Source organism: Mobula birostris, chromosome 16 (assembly GCF_030028105.1).
Source record: "Mobula birostris isolate sMobBir1 chromosome 16, sMobBir1.hap1, whole genome shotgun sequence".
NCBI lineage: Eukaryota > Metazoa > Chordata > Chondrichthyes > Myliobatiformes > Myliobatidae > Mobula > Mobula birostris.
The window spans coordinates 37,822,209-37,837,239 of NC_092385.1; the positions used below are offsets into that span (position 1 = coordinate 37,822,209).

The window sequence follows — 15,031 nt, forward strand, 5'->3', positions numbered from 1 at the left end:
TTAATACTGACCTCCTGTGCTCTCTGTGTGCATTTTGAATATCTTCCCCGTTTCCCATGGGTGCTCCATTTTCTTCCACATCCCAGAGATGTAAGGGTTGATAGGTTAATTGGCCACTGTAAATTACCCTATGCCTATGTTAGTGGTAGATTCTAGGAGGAGTTGATGGGAATGTGGGGAAAATAAAATGGGATTAGTGTAGGGTAAATGTACGTCGTTATTTGATGACGAACATGGAGTCAGTGGGCCAAATGGCCTGTTTTGGTTCTGTATGACTCCAGGAAACAAAGATGAAATTTTAAAACTGATGGAAATATTGGCGGTGAGCAGGTAAGACATCAAGTAAACAGGTGGTGGATGAGTATGAATAGGCGCAGGATGGGATATGATGGATGGCAGTGCTTTAAATGAACTGAGCTTGATACAAACTGTGCAATAACTAAGTCTAGATATGACATTGGCATGAATGGGCTGAAATATGGATGGAGACAGGCGATGTTACAAAGGCAAACAATTGCACAAATCAATGAAGAAGGCGGAACTGTAAATGCAAAATGTATTTTCTCCTTTACCGAGACATATATCATTGATAATGCACTGATGTTTATAGACATAAGGAAATCACAGACAGACTAGATCCAACAATTCTAGCCCATTGAGGAGGACATCTTCAATCATTAGGGATGCTCCATCAATATCTCAAGAATCAGGTTTAATATCATTGGCATATGTCGCGCAATTTGTTGTCTTGTGGCAGCAGTACATTGCAATACATAATAATAAAAACTATATATTACAATATAAATAATAAAATTAAATTAAGTAGTGCAAAAAGCGAGGGGAAAAAAATACTGAGGTAGGGTTCACTCCAGAGGTGAAACTTAACTGCACATGTAACCTTACTAATAATTTAATCAGGAAAGAATCTGAGTTGTATATTTCTGTCTAATTTTAAACTCAGCTAATGAATTCTTTTCACTTTTGACTGAGCTGTCTTTGGTAGCATTTTGGACATTTGATTTAACAGGTCATCATGGTGGTTACCTGCTGCAGCATGATAGCCTGTTGCTGCTGAAGCAAGGCTTGGAGTTGCTGAGGAGTCAATACTTGTTGCTGCAAAATCTGTTGCATTTGCTGGGGAGTTATCACTTGAGGTGTCATCATAGCCACTGATACTGGTACCTAAAGACATAACACATGAAAATAAGGGATAGAACATTCCCAAAGTTCTACAATTATTTGTGATGACTGTCACAAAGTAGATTTGAGTTAAATGCTGACTTTGCTAATGTAGTTCAAAAACAATAACATAACAGAATTCAAGCTTAATTGGAATTGGTACGCTGCATTTTAACCTGTTTAGGAACAGAGATCAAATGTTAAAATATTACATATTTTGATCATTACATCAATGTTCTATATCTTTTATTCTTAGTTCTTGGCTTAGAAGTTGGTTAAGAATTGAACCAAAGAACATTACATCTCATAATGATTATCTTAGCAATTTAGCTTACTTCAGAGTACTTAAAATTTGAAATCAACTTTAAGAATGCTGTATGCTAATTTGCTACTATAAATGTAAATAAAAAGGACAAATACTACTATCAATAATACAGATCTGAATTGCTATAGCTTGTCCCTACAGAAGATCTGTCATTTCCTTAAAGCAGCATCCACTGTGATCTCAATTGTGTGTATGCCGATCTAAACTATGAATGCTGCAGGTCTTTTTATATTGCTGACATAGTTGTAGCAGATTTTTTAACTGACATTTCAGTGACAAACAGTTACAGTGATGAACTTGATAGCATTTCACATTTGCAACTGTTAACATGGACATCCTTCCAAAACTAAAACCGAGTAACCTGTACATTGTGTCTGAAGGATGATGTCTTGTTCTGATAATGAAGTTGACATTAAAATGACAGTCTATCTCAAACAAGGTTGCATGGTTATTTTCAAACTTACACTTAATGACAATCCTATAAATTTTCTATGTTTGTAGAATGAAATTCAGCTATTGAAATCAATCATTACATTCTGTTGAAATACTGGGGATATTGAATACAAATTGCAATGCAGTGCCAACCAGCCAACAGTAGTAACACATTTAATGTTTTATCAGCTGAAAAGTATTTTTGTAAACCCTGATTAAAATACATGTGCTACCTGGTGAAATTATTTTAAATGTCATTTTATTATTTTACAGATAAATGGCTTAAAATTTGCACCAGATTTCTGAATACCATCTGGTTTACATTTATTTCACCCAAGGATGCAAACTTCCATTGATCATACAAAGGTAGATACATGAAAGTGTAAACTGAGCCATAGCTTTATATCATCCTTGGGGATTTTGTTTTCCTAAAAATAGGTTAGTGCCAGTGAAAGGATTTAGATAGGTATTGAATAACCATGCCAGAAACAGAGATCCAGCAAACAAACTTATTCAGCTTTATGCCGTGGAAACATTATTTCAGTATTTCTACATTTAAGACATGCATTCTATTTTATCACATCTATGCCACCACCCTCACTGATTCCTCCTGTTATCTGCATAGCGCATTCACTTTCCTCATTTCACAGTCATTTTGCACTGATGTCCTGATTTCTCAGCATCACTAATCTTGACAAACTTAAATCACTGATGAAGGTCAGACAGATGGAGGAACATTGCAAACTCTTAAAGCGAGCCTTGTGACAGCAACGTATTTCCATGAAACAACTCAGACTCACCAAGTTTACTGGTTATTTTGGGGTAGGATGATGGAAGTTCACATTGAAAATGTACACGTACTGTCCTATTGTCTTTTGTGTAGTAACTAATCTCAGAAATCAAAGAGCATGCAGCATTAGGCTATTGGCAGTAGGCTATTATAGCACACACTTTATTACACATTACTACAGAGGTCATTAGCAACAAGAGTGATTGTACAGTTCTTAACCTATTGATCACTCCAGCTAGTGCCATTTAATCCCTTGTTGAATGACTGAAAACTGCTACAAGGCACACTATAGAGAATACTTTAACACAAATAAATAGCTAAGCACAGGTCGTTGAAAGCTAGTACACAGAATGCTGAACAGAAAAGTCACTTGCGCAAAAAGGAAAGCAATTTGTACCTATCTAGTGCCGAGCATTGTATATCAACTGCATTCAAGATGCACTGAAAAGTATTCTACTATGTACAGCAAAACAAAATAATGTGAGTAAATAAATTAAATATGACAAAATTCTTTTTTGGAAGACTCTAAATTGGATCACATAACATATTGAGAAAACATTACTGATTAAAGATATATCTGAGAAATTAATTACAAGTGCGTTTTTGGAATAAGGCACATAATTCATGCAATGAAATAATTTTCTTATGTTTAAAACAAACATACCTTAAATACATGCTCGATGATAAATCTGATTTGCAACGTACAACTTTGACAAAACAGCTTAAAAAGCAGAGATAGTCATTAACTGGTTACCTCAAGAGTTAAAATATGATTTGAAAGTTAAAAGGACAACCACAGTGTGACGTACTTTCCTGTATGAAATTTTATTTGTGACCTTATGGGTTTTTCAAAAGCAATTTACACTACACAGAAAGAAATAAAATTGATGCAGTGCAAAGGAAATTTAAGACACACATCCATTAAAGATAAGGCTCTTTAGTTTACTACTTTTTTGCAAACATATTGTTGCTTCAAACAGAAATATAAAAACATACTGTCTGTAAAAATGATATTTTTGTGATTTAACTGCACTATTCATTCCAAGTAAAGGTCCACCCATTTATGAACCAATCTAGATCCAGCTCCACCAATAAATGAATTGTTCATTCCATGTGGCAGTTATTATCCATCAATCATAATACGTCACAGATTTATAAATAATATAGTGTTTATGAGGGAGAACAGCATGTATCCATGTGTGACCAAAACACGGGTGGTGTATCAGAATTTGGAAACATGCTCCCTAATGAACTGTGCTGACCAAAATAATACTGTAGCTACTCAAGCATCTTTAATAAAAAGAACAAATTCTGTGATTTCACTAAGTGCTCAATAAATAGCAATATAACCCTTGTGGAATGGTTGAACACATAATGAGAGAAAAAACAGTAATAATGCCTAATATTCTTTTAGGATATAACTTTAGCATTATTGTTTAAAAAGAAACATACAGAACTTCTGGAAAACATTCCAAATGCCTCATAACAATTAAATTACTATTGAAAGATGAATATTTTGTGGGTCAAAACAGTGTTAAATATGTGCACTACAAAATCCCACAAGCAACAAATAAAAGAAATACTGAAATATATGTATTTTAGTGATGGTGCCGGGATGGGGAAGCTGTGAGGGCATCAAGACCCACCTCACAAAAATATGGAATGAAAGTTTTTATATTCACCTGACAGGTAGCTGGACCTCCTTTAAACTCAACTGTATTTTAAAAGTTGCTTACAACAATGTAATCCCCCTCCAATACTGCAGGGAAGTGCCAGCCTGGATTATGTGCTCAGCTACTTCAGGGCTTCAACTCAAGTCCTTCTGTATCAGAGGAAAGGGTATTTCAATGCCTGACACTGTTTAAAGATTAAAGTACTTCACTTGACTTTTAAGTCACACATTAAAGTTTTAAGCATGCTCTATGCATTCTTTAAACATTAATAAACCATAGTTCCACATCCAGGTAATTCTCTTCTGAACCAGCCAACAGATTGGGTCATGTAATGGAGCCCCATTTAGTTTTAAACCAGCATAAATTGGTTTAAAACTATAAGGTTTATGGCCATGAAATTTATTGGCACCCACCAAAGCACATTAATCCACTTTTATGTCTTCTGTCAATAACTGGTCAGATTGTTGTCCAATTGTGTTTAAAAAAATCATGGTTCCCAAGGGCCGTGGAATTGGGCGCAAGTAATAACTTTCACACATTTAACCCTCAACACAAAGGAAAATGACAAGTTAATGTGGGAGTGGGTTGAGATCACTATTAATGAGATGGTGGGCCAGGGAATGTAAAGAGATCCTTAAGCTTTAAGGTAACAGATCATGGGCTTGGGGGAAGAAAGGTATAGAGATTGGGGTCATTGAGGCCAAGGACTGTGTTGTATTATGTATAGGAAGGGAGCTTGTCAAAAGATTAGGGGTTGCTGTGGAGGGGAACCTAAGTTTTTAGGTAGAGGGAGGGGGTCAGTACAATAGAGGAGGGAAAAAGTGGAAGTCGATATGAAGGATGGGGGAATAATGAGGAGGAAATATGATATGAAAATAAATTTGTGGGGGCCCAATTAAAAATTGCTCTAGCCTGGGAACTGGGAGAATGCCCTGATACGCCACCAAACCAGAAATATTCTAAAGGAGCATTAAAGAGCAAAAACTCCATGTCTTATATGAGAAGCAAATCATCAATGCAAGTGCAATTTGTCTCTGGAAAGGCTTTGTCCTTGTTAGATTTCTAGGGTGGTGCAACTTGACCCAGAAATAATTCTAATAACAATCCATCCACTTCAGGAAAACACTGAATTTCATAAGCATTAACCACAATAAAGCTTCATACTTCTAATTTACTCACATCCTCAGCCAATTATATTGGTTCACAAAGAAGGACTCATCGAGCAAAGACAACTTAAATGATGCTTTGTGAAGACTTGTACGGATGAATTCATATCAGTCCCAGATAATCAAAGACTAATGAATGAATAGACATCTTCCAGAATGCACAATGTTAAGTGTCCAATGGATAGTTACAGGATTTAGTCAATATTACCCATTTTTATGACAACGACAATCTTTTAAAGATTTAAATTTATTTATTAATCACGTGCACATCAAAACATATAATGAAATGCGACCTTTGCTTAACAACCAACACAATCTGAGGGTATGCTGGAGGCAGCCTGCAAGCATTGCCACACATTCTGGTGCTTGCAATGATGGAAAGGGAGAGCAAGGGGAGGGAGGCAGGGAGGAATGAACAGGCAGAGATGGGGGGGGGGCGGGAGACAGACTGACACTCCATTCTCTCATTCAGAGGTACGTCTTGTGCCTCTGGAGGTGTACAACTACTAGCTGTGCCTAGTGCTCTGGGAGTGAGAGTGTGCACAGCCCTCCAAGGTTATATAAAAAAATCATGGCTTTAATGATTTCAAAGGTTTAAGCCAGTTACTTTCTTTAAGTTTCTTGATATTTGGTGAGCATTTGGAGATCACCAGCAAACTTGCACTAACTGTCCACGAATTAAGCTTTGCTCTACTTGCTTTGTACTTTATGACCGTAAGGCTAAGCACAGCTCCAATGCCATCTATAAATTTGCTGACAACTCCAATGTTGTAGGCTGAATCAAAGGTGATGACAAATCAGCATATAGGAGGGAGATTGAAAATCTAGCTAAGTGGTGCCTCAACGACAATCTCTCACTCAACGTCAGCAGGGCCAAGGGGCTGATCATTAACTTCAGGAGGAGGAAACTGGAGGTCATTGAGCCAGTCCTTATCGGGGAACCAGAGATGGAGAAGGTAGGCAACTTTTAAATTCCTTGGTGTTATCATTTCAGACGATCTGTCCTGGGTCCACAACGTAAATGCAATTATGAAGAAAGCATGGTAGTACCTTTATTGTCTTGAAGCTCTCTGACAAACCTCTTTAGATTTGTGGTGGAGAGTATATTGACTGGTTGCATCACGGTCTGGTATCGAAACACCAATGCCCTCGAATGGAGAAGCCTACAAAAAGTAGTTGATATCTCCCAGTCCCTCCCGGGTAAAGCTCTCCCCACCATTGAGTAAATCAAAACAGAGTGCTGTCATAGGAAAGCAGCATCCAATATCAAAGACCCCCCCCCCCACCACTATCTAGGTCATGCTCTCTTCTCTCTGCCACCATCAGGAAGTACAAGAGCCTCAGGAACCACAACACCAGGTTCAGAAACAGTTATTACCCCTCAAACATCAGGCTCTTAAACCAGAGAGGATAACCTCACTCAACTTCACTTGCCCCCATCAATCACCTGTTTCCACCACCCAAAGACTCACTTTCAACGACTCTTCAACTCATAATCTCAGTATTTATAGCCTCTAAGGAGGGACAGAAATCTCACACTTGTTCAACACCTTCAGTGAGATCAACCTTCATAAAGTTAGAGCACTCTATGCCCAAGAAACTGAAAATCAGGAATCAAAAGGAAGCCCTATGTCTGAGATAATGGGATCAGACCTGGATAGTTCAACATTTTGCATCTAGACAGTCCTAAATAACTTGCTTTGATTGTTGTTGTTGTTGTCCTTAAGTGTATTAACGGTAATAATTCCATATAAAAAGGCAAAAAAAGAAAGTTTGTCTATAAAATATATACTCTGTCTCAAGCTCTCTACTTATCCAGACTTCACTCCAGGACATGAACAATGGAACCCTGACACCACATTTAGCTTTTGAAATCTTTCATTTATTGGAATATCTGCAACTACTTCTAAATCATGTAGCCTTGTCCATAATAGCATTGAAGCACTGGTGAGCAAGCTAATTGGGTATCTTTAAAAACATTTTTTGGTTCTCCAAAATAGAAAAAGAAACAAGTAAAAGCTTTTATAATCAGAATCAGGTTTATTATCAGTGTTTTATATAATGTGAAAGTTATTGTTTTGCTGTAGTATTATAAATTACAAAATAAATAAGTGGTGCAAAAAAAAAGATTAAGTATTCATTGGTTCATGGACCATTGGCGGTGGGAAGTGTGGGTCTTTAGCCTTCTGTGCCTCTTCCCCGATAGTGGTAATGAGAAGAGGGCATATCCTGGATGTTGAGGGTCCTTAATAATGAATGATGCCTTCTTGAGACACAAACTCTTGAGGATGCCCTCGATAGTGGGGTCGTGCCCAGAATGGAGTTGTCTGAGTCCACACCTCTCTGTGTTTTCTTTGAATCCTGTGCATTGGAGCATCCATACCAGGTTGTAATGCTAACAGTCGGAAGGTTTTCTATTGTATGTCAATAGAACTTTGCAAAAGTCCTTAGTGACATACTAAATCTCCTCAAACTCCTAATAAAGTACAGCTGCTGGCATGCCTTCTTCATGATTTCATCAATCTGTTGGGCCAAGGAGATATTGACACCCAGGAACTTAAAGCTGCTCACCCTTTCTACTGCTGACGCCTCAGGTGCGTGTTCCCCCAACTTCCCCTTTCTGAAATCTGCAATTAATTCCTTGGTCTTGCTGACATTGAGTGTGAAGCTGTTGTTGCACCACCACTCAACCAGCCAATCTACGTCACTCCATGCCTATTTGTTGCCATCTGAGATTTTACCAACAGTGGAGTATTTATAAATGGCAGTTGAGCAGTGCTAGCCACACAGTTGGGAGTGTAGAGAGAGTAGAGCAGCAGGCTAAGAACTCATCCTTGAGGTGTGCCTGTGTTGATTGTCAGTATTTATTATTAATAGCATCCAGCACAGAAAAGAGAGTTGTACTACATTAATTATTAGTTTTAATGCCATCCATATTCACTCAGAGTAAATACTAATGCAGCAAAAGTGGCCAGTCTAATTTGCAATGAATTAGAAAATACAGTAGTTTATTACTAGTTATACTTGATGAAGTCTATGAATACCTAATCAGATAAAATATTAATGGTTAGCATAATCCCTGTGGATTCATTTTGTACAAAAAATTCATCCAACAATTCAGTGCCAACCCTATCTCTTATGTCCTTCTTGTACTAAGCTAAAACTTAACATATAAAAATATGCAAAAAATGCACAAGAAAGGAAACGTTACACCAGGCCAGTCTCCAATGTTAATGAAGGAGCAGTTATACCACACTGTGACCAGCTTTGTATTTTCTGATTGCATCTTGATCACATTTATAAATCTTTCAATTGAATTTACATCTTATTTGCATATATCTATGGTTATTAACAAGTATATTAAAACCACAATGGAACGCTAACTAAAATTAATAGTTGTACTGGAATTCACAACCTAACAGAAAAAAATAGTGACAGGAACTGAAAGCTGAAATTTAATTTTCTTTTACCACATAGACCATATGATTGATACACGTGGAAGCTGCATAAACTACCAAGGGCTAACTGCATGCCAGATCTGATGCGATATCTGGAAGTCAACATCACTGCCTTTATTTTTTTTCTTATAACATAAATTGTTTCCCAAATCCTTTACCAAAGAATGACAAAACATAAGTGTCTTTACCTTGCTACATGCCATTATCAAACAGCGTACAGGACACTAGTACTATGATGAACCTCCGAGGATCATCACCTTGTCATGGTAGAGAAGCAGGTGAGGCCCTGAGATCCCACCTGGAACTTAGCTCCTGGTAGCGTCACCCATGGCAGTAAGGTCAAGGGGGAGGATCCCAGACAAAGGTCGATCCAACCAAGACCTCAGTGCGGGAGCTGGTGGAAAATGATGATACATCACAAAGGCGGTGAAGGTGGAGGAAGGCTGCAGTAATGAAGGGTTCCCAGTTGTCTTGGATGCCGTGCCATTGAACCCGGACCCTGATCTGCCATTCTTGAATGTGTGGTAGCTGCCCCTACATCAGCCTCCCCACATTAAACCAAGTCACAGGCCTTTTCCATTAAGGGAATAACCTCTTGGGGGAACAGTATACTTGACTCCTGTGTGATTTCATTACTACTAGTTTCTATTGACTTTTAACACCAGTATGGTGAATGACAATTGATTTTGGAAGTAAGGAATTTGAACATACAAAATGTTACCAATTGGTCAATATCTGTAAATGCTAGTCAATTCTGTATAAAAATGTAATTTCTCTGTTCAGACTTCAGAACAGTGTGGGCGACAGAGGCCATGCTATTCTCCTTGTGCACAAGTAATTAAGTATGATTGAGGAATGGGTGTCATTTTCAGAGCCCAGTTAGTCAGCCACAATATTAGCATGAGAGAAATCCTTCTATGGTTCCAGCAGTAAATAACTGCTGCCAGTTCTACTAACTTCTATTGGCTTCAATGGAATCAATGATATGGAGATGAATATAACTAACAGAAAATGCACATGCCCAGCATCAACAACCAAAATTAAATGTTGTCCCTTAAGATTTTACGAAGTACCTTGTTAAAAATTATTCCAACAGTGCTGTCAGACAACCTGTCCTTAACTCTATTTTGATGTTATTCTGTGTCTTAACAAGCAAATGCAGAAAACTGGATTAGGGTGACATAATCTTGTTATCCTTTTCTGAGCCATCCAGCTTGCACTCAGTAGCTGACTTCATTCCACAGCCCAGCTAAATAGTGCAGTTTTTCCTGAAGCAATAAAACTCATGGTCTCTGTAGACACCATTGATGGACACAGTCCTCATCAAGAGGAAACACTATTTACCGAAGCAGGCTAACTTTTAAATACTTTATTCAGTCACACATGCCACAAACACTGTTTATTTAGGATATTTTAGCTATATTCAAAAAATAAAATTATTCAAACAAATATAACCTTAATACACTTCAACCTACACTTTATTAATACAGTTCATTTTTACTGCACATCTAGTTGGTATTCCAAAGTAGCTTGACCAAAGAAAATGAAAACATAGCTTGTATGTATTTTCTCAACAATGATTTACCAGTTATGGTCTTTCTCAGGCTATGTGACTTCAACGTCTGTTCAATTACATGGCATGAAATCAAAAAAGAAAAACACGGGCAATTATTTCTAATGTAAAAGAAAATTATGCCGACCATCAAAAGTGTTGTTATTCTGGAATCAATATTGTTAACAAGTATATTAAGCATGTAAGTTTCATTTTGAATAAGGCATGTTTTTAATCATTAAAATACAAACATAAAAAATGGTAGGGTTCTCCTATTATTAGTTATACTAAGCCATTTAATAATTTCTAATAAAACTGGCACCAGGAGATTATTTTCAGATTTTTACTTAAATAATCTGCATTGATTCATATATAGAAAATACTTACTAAGAGGATAAACTAAAAAAAACCATGATATTGAAATGAATTTATTATAAAAAGGAAAATGCAGCTTACGTTCTTGACATTTGCAGATCCTGTATAATGAAGCAAATGATATTTAGCTTGAAGGTTTGTTTTTAAAGAGAAAATATAAAATTCATTACCTAGATACATGTTCCAATTCATAGATTGCTGTGACTACACAATGCTTATTTGTTTTATCAGTTACTAAAATACACAAGGCTCTTCATATAATCCTAATACATTTTGTTACAAGGATGATTAGTTATACACATGTGCTGATCAATCAACTTTTTTGCAGAATACAGCCATCTATAAAAGACAAGGTATAGATCATGAAAAAATGACACCATTAAAAGGTGGATGTGTACCAAGTGTTTTACTACAGCAATAGAAATTGCCCTCTCAGCAGCTTTTCATAAGTGATGAAGAAAATATTATTTAAATCTCTCAACAAATTACTTAAAAATATTAGAAAGGCCATGAAATCTTTAACCAATTAATGCAACCTTCAATATATTGGAAAGATTTTAATGTATTTTAGTGCTATTACCAAAATTATGGTACAGCAACTGGAGCTGTTTACTTTCCAACTCAAAATTGAGCTGTGCACACTGCACATGCCTAACAAGTTAAAAGCTAGAACCACAACAAACTGGTCTACTAGCCTCACTGGGGAAGTACCAGCTACGCTAGGGATCAGGCAAGGGCCTTGAGCAAGTCACTGAAGGCCTGGAAAGCTAGACTAGCAAGCACAAGCAAGCACTGGTTAGGACCTCAAGATTTCTGAGACAGGAATGGAAAGGGGAAATCAAGATGGGAGGGAAAGCAGTAGTCAGAAACCTGATGTTTTAATGTGAAACTCTTACTGTTTTTTTCTGCCCCTGCATTAAGGCAAACAGAAAAGCTTGCTTCTTTGTTTGGTATTCTAGTTTCCCTTCAGGGACTTTGGCTTGGCTGCTGCACATCTAAAGAAATGGTCATGGTACGCACACAGTCAGTTACAGGCCATTTTCGCAAAGGGATCTCTAACACGTATAGTGTTCATTCCACCTGTAAAGTGGAGGCCTAATAGTAATTTTAAGCATGCATTACAGACCTGGAGAGCAACCTGATCTGATTTTGGCTACCAGTGCATAGATATATAGATGGGAATCAGTGTGTACATAATGCATGCTATATTGAATCCTTATGGTCAAATACTAATTCAGCCATAGTGCTTAAAGAAATATTTTCTAAATGGATTTAAATGCTCTGTAATTGTCATTGCACTAATAACTACCTGGAATTTAATCTCCCCAGGAATGATTTCAGATGGATTATCCAGCAATATGATCGCTTTATATAGGCCAAAAGGCACTTCATTCCCAGCTAGGATCAAAGGCAGGTGGCCGGACGCTGACTAATTATAATAAACACATTCAAATTAAGTTTCACCACAAATACAGAGTTGTAACAAATTTGGAAAAATGTATTACTTAAAAAACGTAAACCAACCCTCTGGAAAATGCATTGGAAACAAGTATTCATGAAACTGCAAATTTTCCGAAGAATAGTTACATACTACAGGTTTATTCAGCCATAGCACAAGATGCCATATTAAGAACATCGTATGTGTCCTAAAATGTTAGCGTAAGAATTACTTAAGAATATTAACCCAAGTACTGAAGTCTAATTAATCTGGACGCACTTTCATTCAGCAGAATCACGATTATTCTACTGGAGTCAAAGTTCAGGCAGTTCGGAAATATTTTCATAGTGTAATAGTTAAAGCTGGATAGCACTACTTGATGAAGGAAAGTTTACCCCAGCTGTTCAATCAGTCTGTTACATTTTTAATTTTCATTCAATCATCATTAAAAGGAGAACAGTTAATGGGCCATGTACACAGCGGCCCATATATGTGCCTTGTGTTAGATTCAACGTGGCTGCAGAAGATTTAATTGAAAATAGCCTCTATTATAATAAAGAAAATGTATTATGTATACTTCTGAAGGCAGGATAAATGATTTAATTAATAGAATATTCTGACACTATTGATTTACAAATTATGCAACATAATGGTTGGAAACATATCCAAGGTACAATATTTGTTTTTTGTTTAATTTGTTACTGCAACCTATCTTATACATGCTTCTATATGTAGCTTAACAAATAATTATACTTTAAAGTACTCCACTGTAAAAGAAATAGTCTGCCGCATATAGTGCCATTCAGTCTCAAGAAATGCAAAAAACCGAAAATGTTTTTTGAAAATAGATATACATCCAAAAGGTTCCTAGAGAATATTGTGGGTAATTGTCACAGCACAAGGGACAAGAATACTGACGATTAAGTCAGTATTACCAAGGCATTCAGTCTAAACTTACAAATCTAGAGATAAACTCATTGATAGATCAGAATGATTACATTCCTCACATAATAAGTTGCTTTTTTCAGGCTCTATCGTTACATGATCTAAAATTCACTGGTTCCTACTTCAACAGTGTAAAACTTCTATTTATTTTACATACACAAGATGTGCACAGAGCAGCCTGAACCAGAACAAAATCCTTTGGGCAAAATTAGCTATACATCAGACTAAGCAAAAGGGTGTGAATTAGATTCTAATGAGAAAACATCAGTCGCTCCTCCGATGATTTCACCATTCACTGATTCACTCCTAATGAAGACACACTCTATCCAGAATGCTCTTGAACTGTCAGAGGTCAAAATGAATTCAAAAAGCCAAAAGCAAATCAAGACAAATCGGAAGGACTGAAAGAAACCTTTTTTTCAGAGTGGTGTGGCAATTAAAGTAATTGCACAAAGAGACAACTTCTATCAATGGCAACAGAAATTAAGCTGCCAATGTTGTAACAGGTTAGATGAAAATCAGATTTTAATGTATGCTTCCTCATGTCATCTTGTTTTGTCAGGACATCAAATAAAATTGAAAAGTACAAAATAACAAGCCCCGGAGAAAACCAGAGAGGATGACCTTTCTGATATTGTTGGTTTACCATGTTCGGAAATATTTTAATAATAATGAAGTTGACTTCAGTAGCAAGGGTATGTCATGCAAACAAATCACGCTTCATCCTTTAAATACATCTTTCTCTTAAGTACAGGCATGCGTATAACTGCTTGAGAAATTCCATGAATGCTGATGCACGGCTATTAAAATCATAAACCGGAAACAATTGATTCAAGTATTTTCATCTACAAATTCTTAATTTTAACAGCTCAGGAATTATGATGATAACAATAACAAACAGCTTTTGTTAATAATAAAAAATGACATTTCATTATTTGAAAAATGCCATGCTGTTTTAACAGTTCCAGATGAAATGACCTAGCATTACATGTTAAGATATTTCTTATTAACCAGCATAGCAATTTTTATGAACTAAATATTAAACATGGCACTGGCAATTTCAGAGCTTGAGATAAGCAAAATGGGATCATTTCCAGGTAAATTTGGTTTACTAGTACCTTTACTTACATTGGTTTACAAACAGAAAGTCATGAGCATGGATATAAAGCTCAGCGGAAAGATTTGGATTTTAATTCCAGCCCAAATAAACAGAATATTGCAAACACCAGGTTTCAGTGTAAAAGCACATATGCATGCATTTAATAATCTCCCAAAACAAACAATAATCTTTCTCCCAAAGGTCATTTTTGTTTTCTTTTTGAACAAACAAGCCACTAAAAGGAACCAGTTAAGCCTTTCACCTAAAAACAACATATTTAGTTAGTGGTGTCAGGACTTTCCCACAGTCAGCTTTAGTTACCCACAGGTGTTTACAGTAATTTTGAAAGGGAAAACACAAGCTATATTTGATTTAACATCTTATCTCAGCACTCAGATGTTTGGAGGCTTGAAAATTATAGACAAAATGTATACCAAAACTAACAAAACAAATGGCAACGCTCCATCTTATCCCTTTCTTTCCCACCCTTCTCCATTCATTGCCTTGTACCATTTGTTTTAAATAACAGCTCCCCTCAGAGTGCAAGGCAGACTATTATGTTGTGAATGATGTTACATTGTGTGGCATTCTCTTCAAAC

At 36.5% G+C, this 15,031-nt stretch overlaps 1 protein-coding gene across 13 annotated transcripts in view; it reads right to left on the reverse strand.

The window, feature by feature from the left end:
* foxp1b (forkhead box P1b) overlaps window positions 1-15,031 on the reverse strand; it is a 559,907-nt gene that overhangs the window by 124,840 nt on the left and 420,036 nt on the right. For all 13 annotated transcript variants that reach the window (XM_072280576.1, XM_072280573.1, XM_072280566.1 and 10 more), the window contains one exon: window positions 1,045-1,182. In XM_072280576.1, coding sequence (XP_072136677.1) covers window positions 1,045-1,182 — 138 coding nt within the window. The remainder of the gene's footprint in view (window positions 1-1,044; window positions 1,183-15,031) is intronic.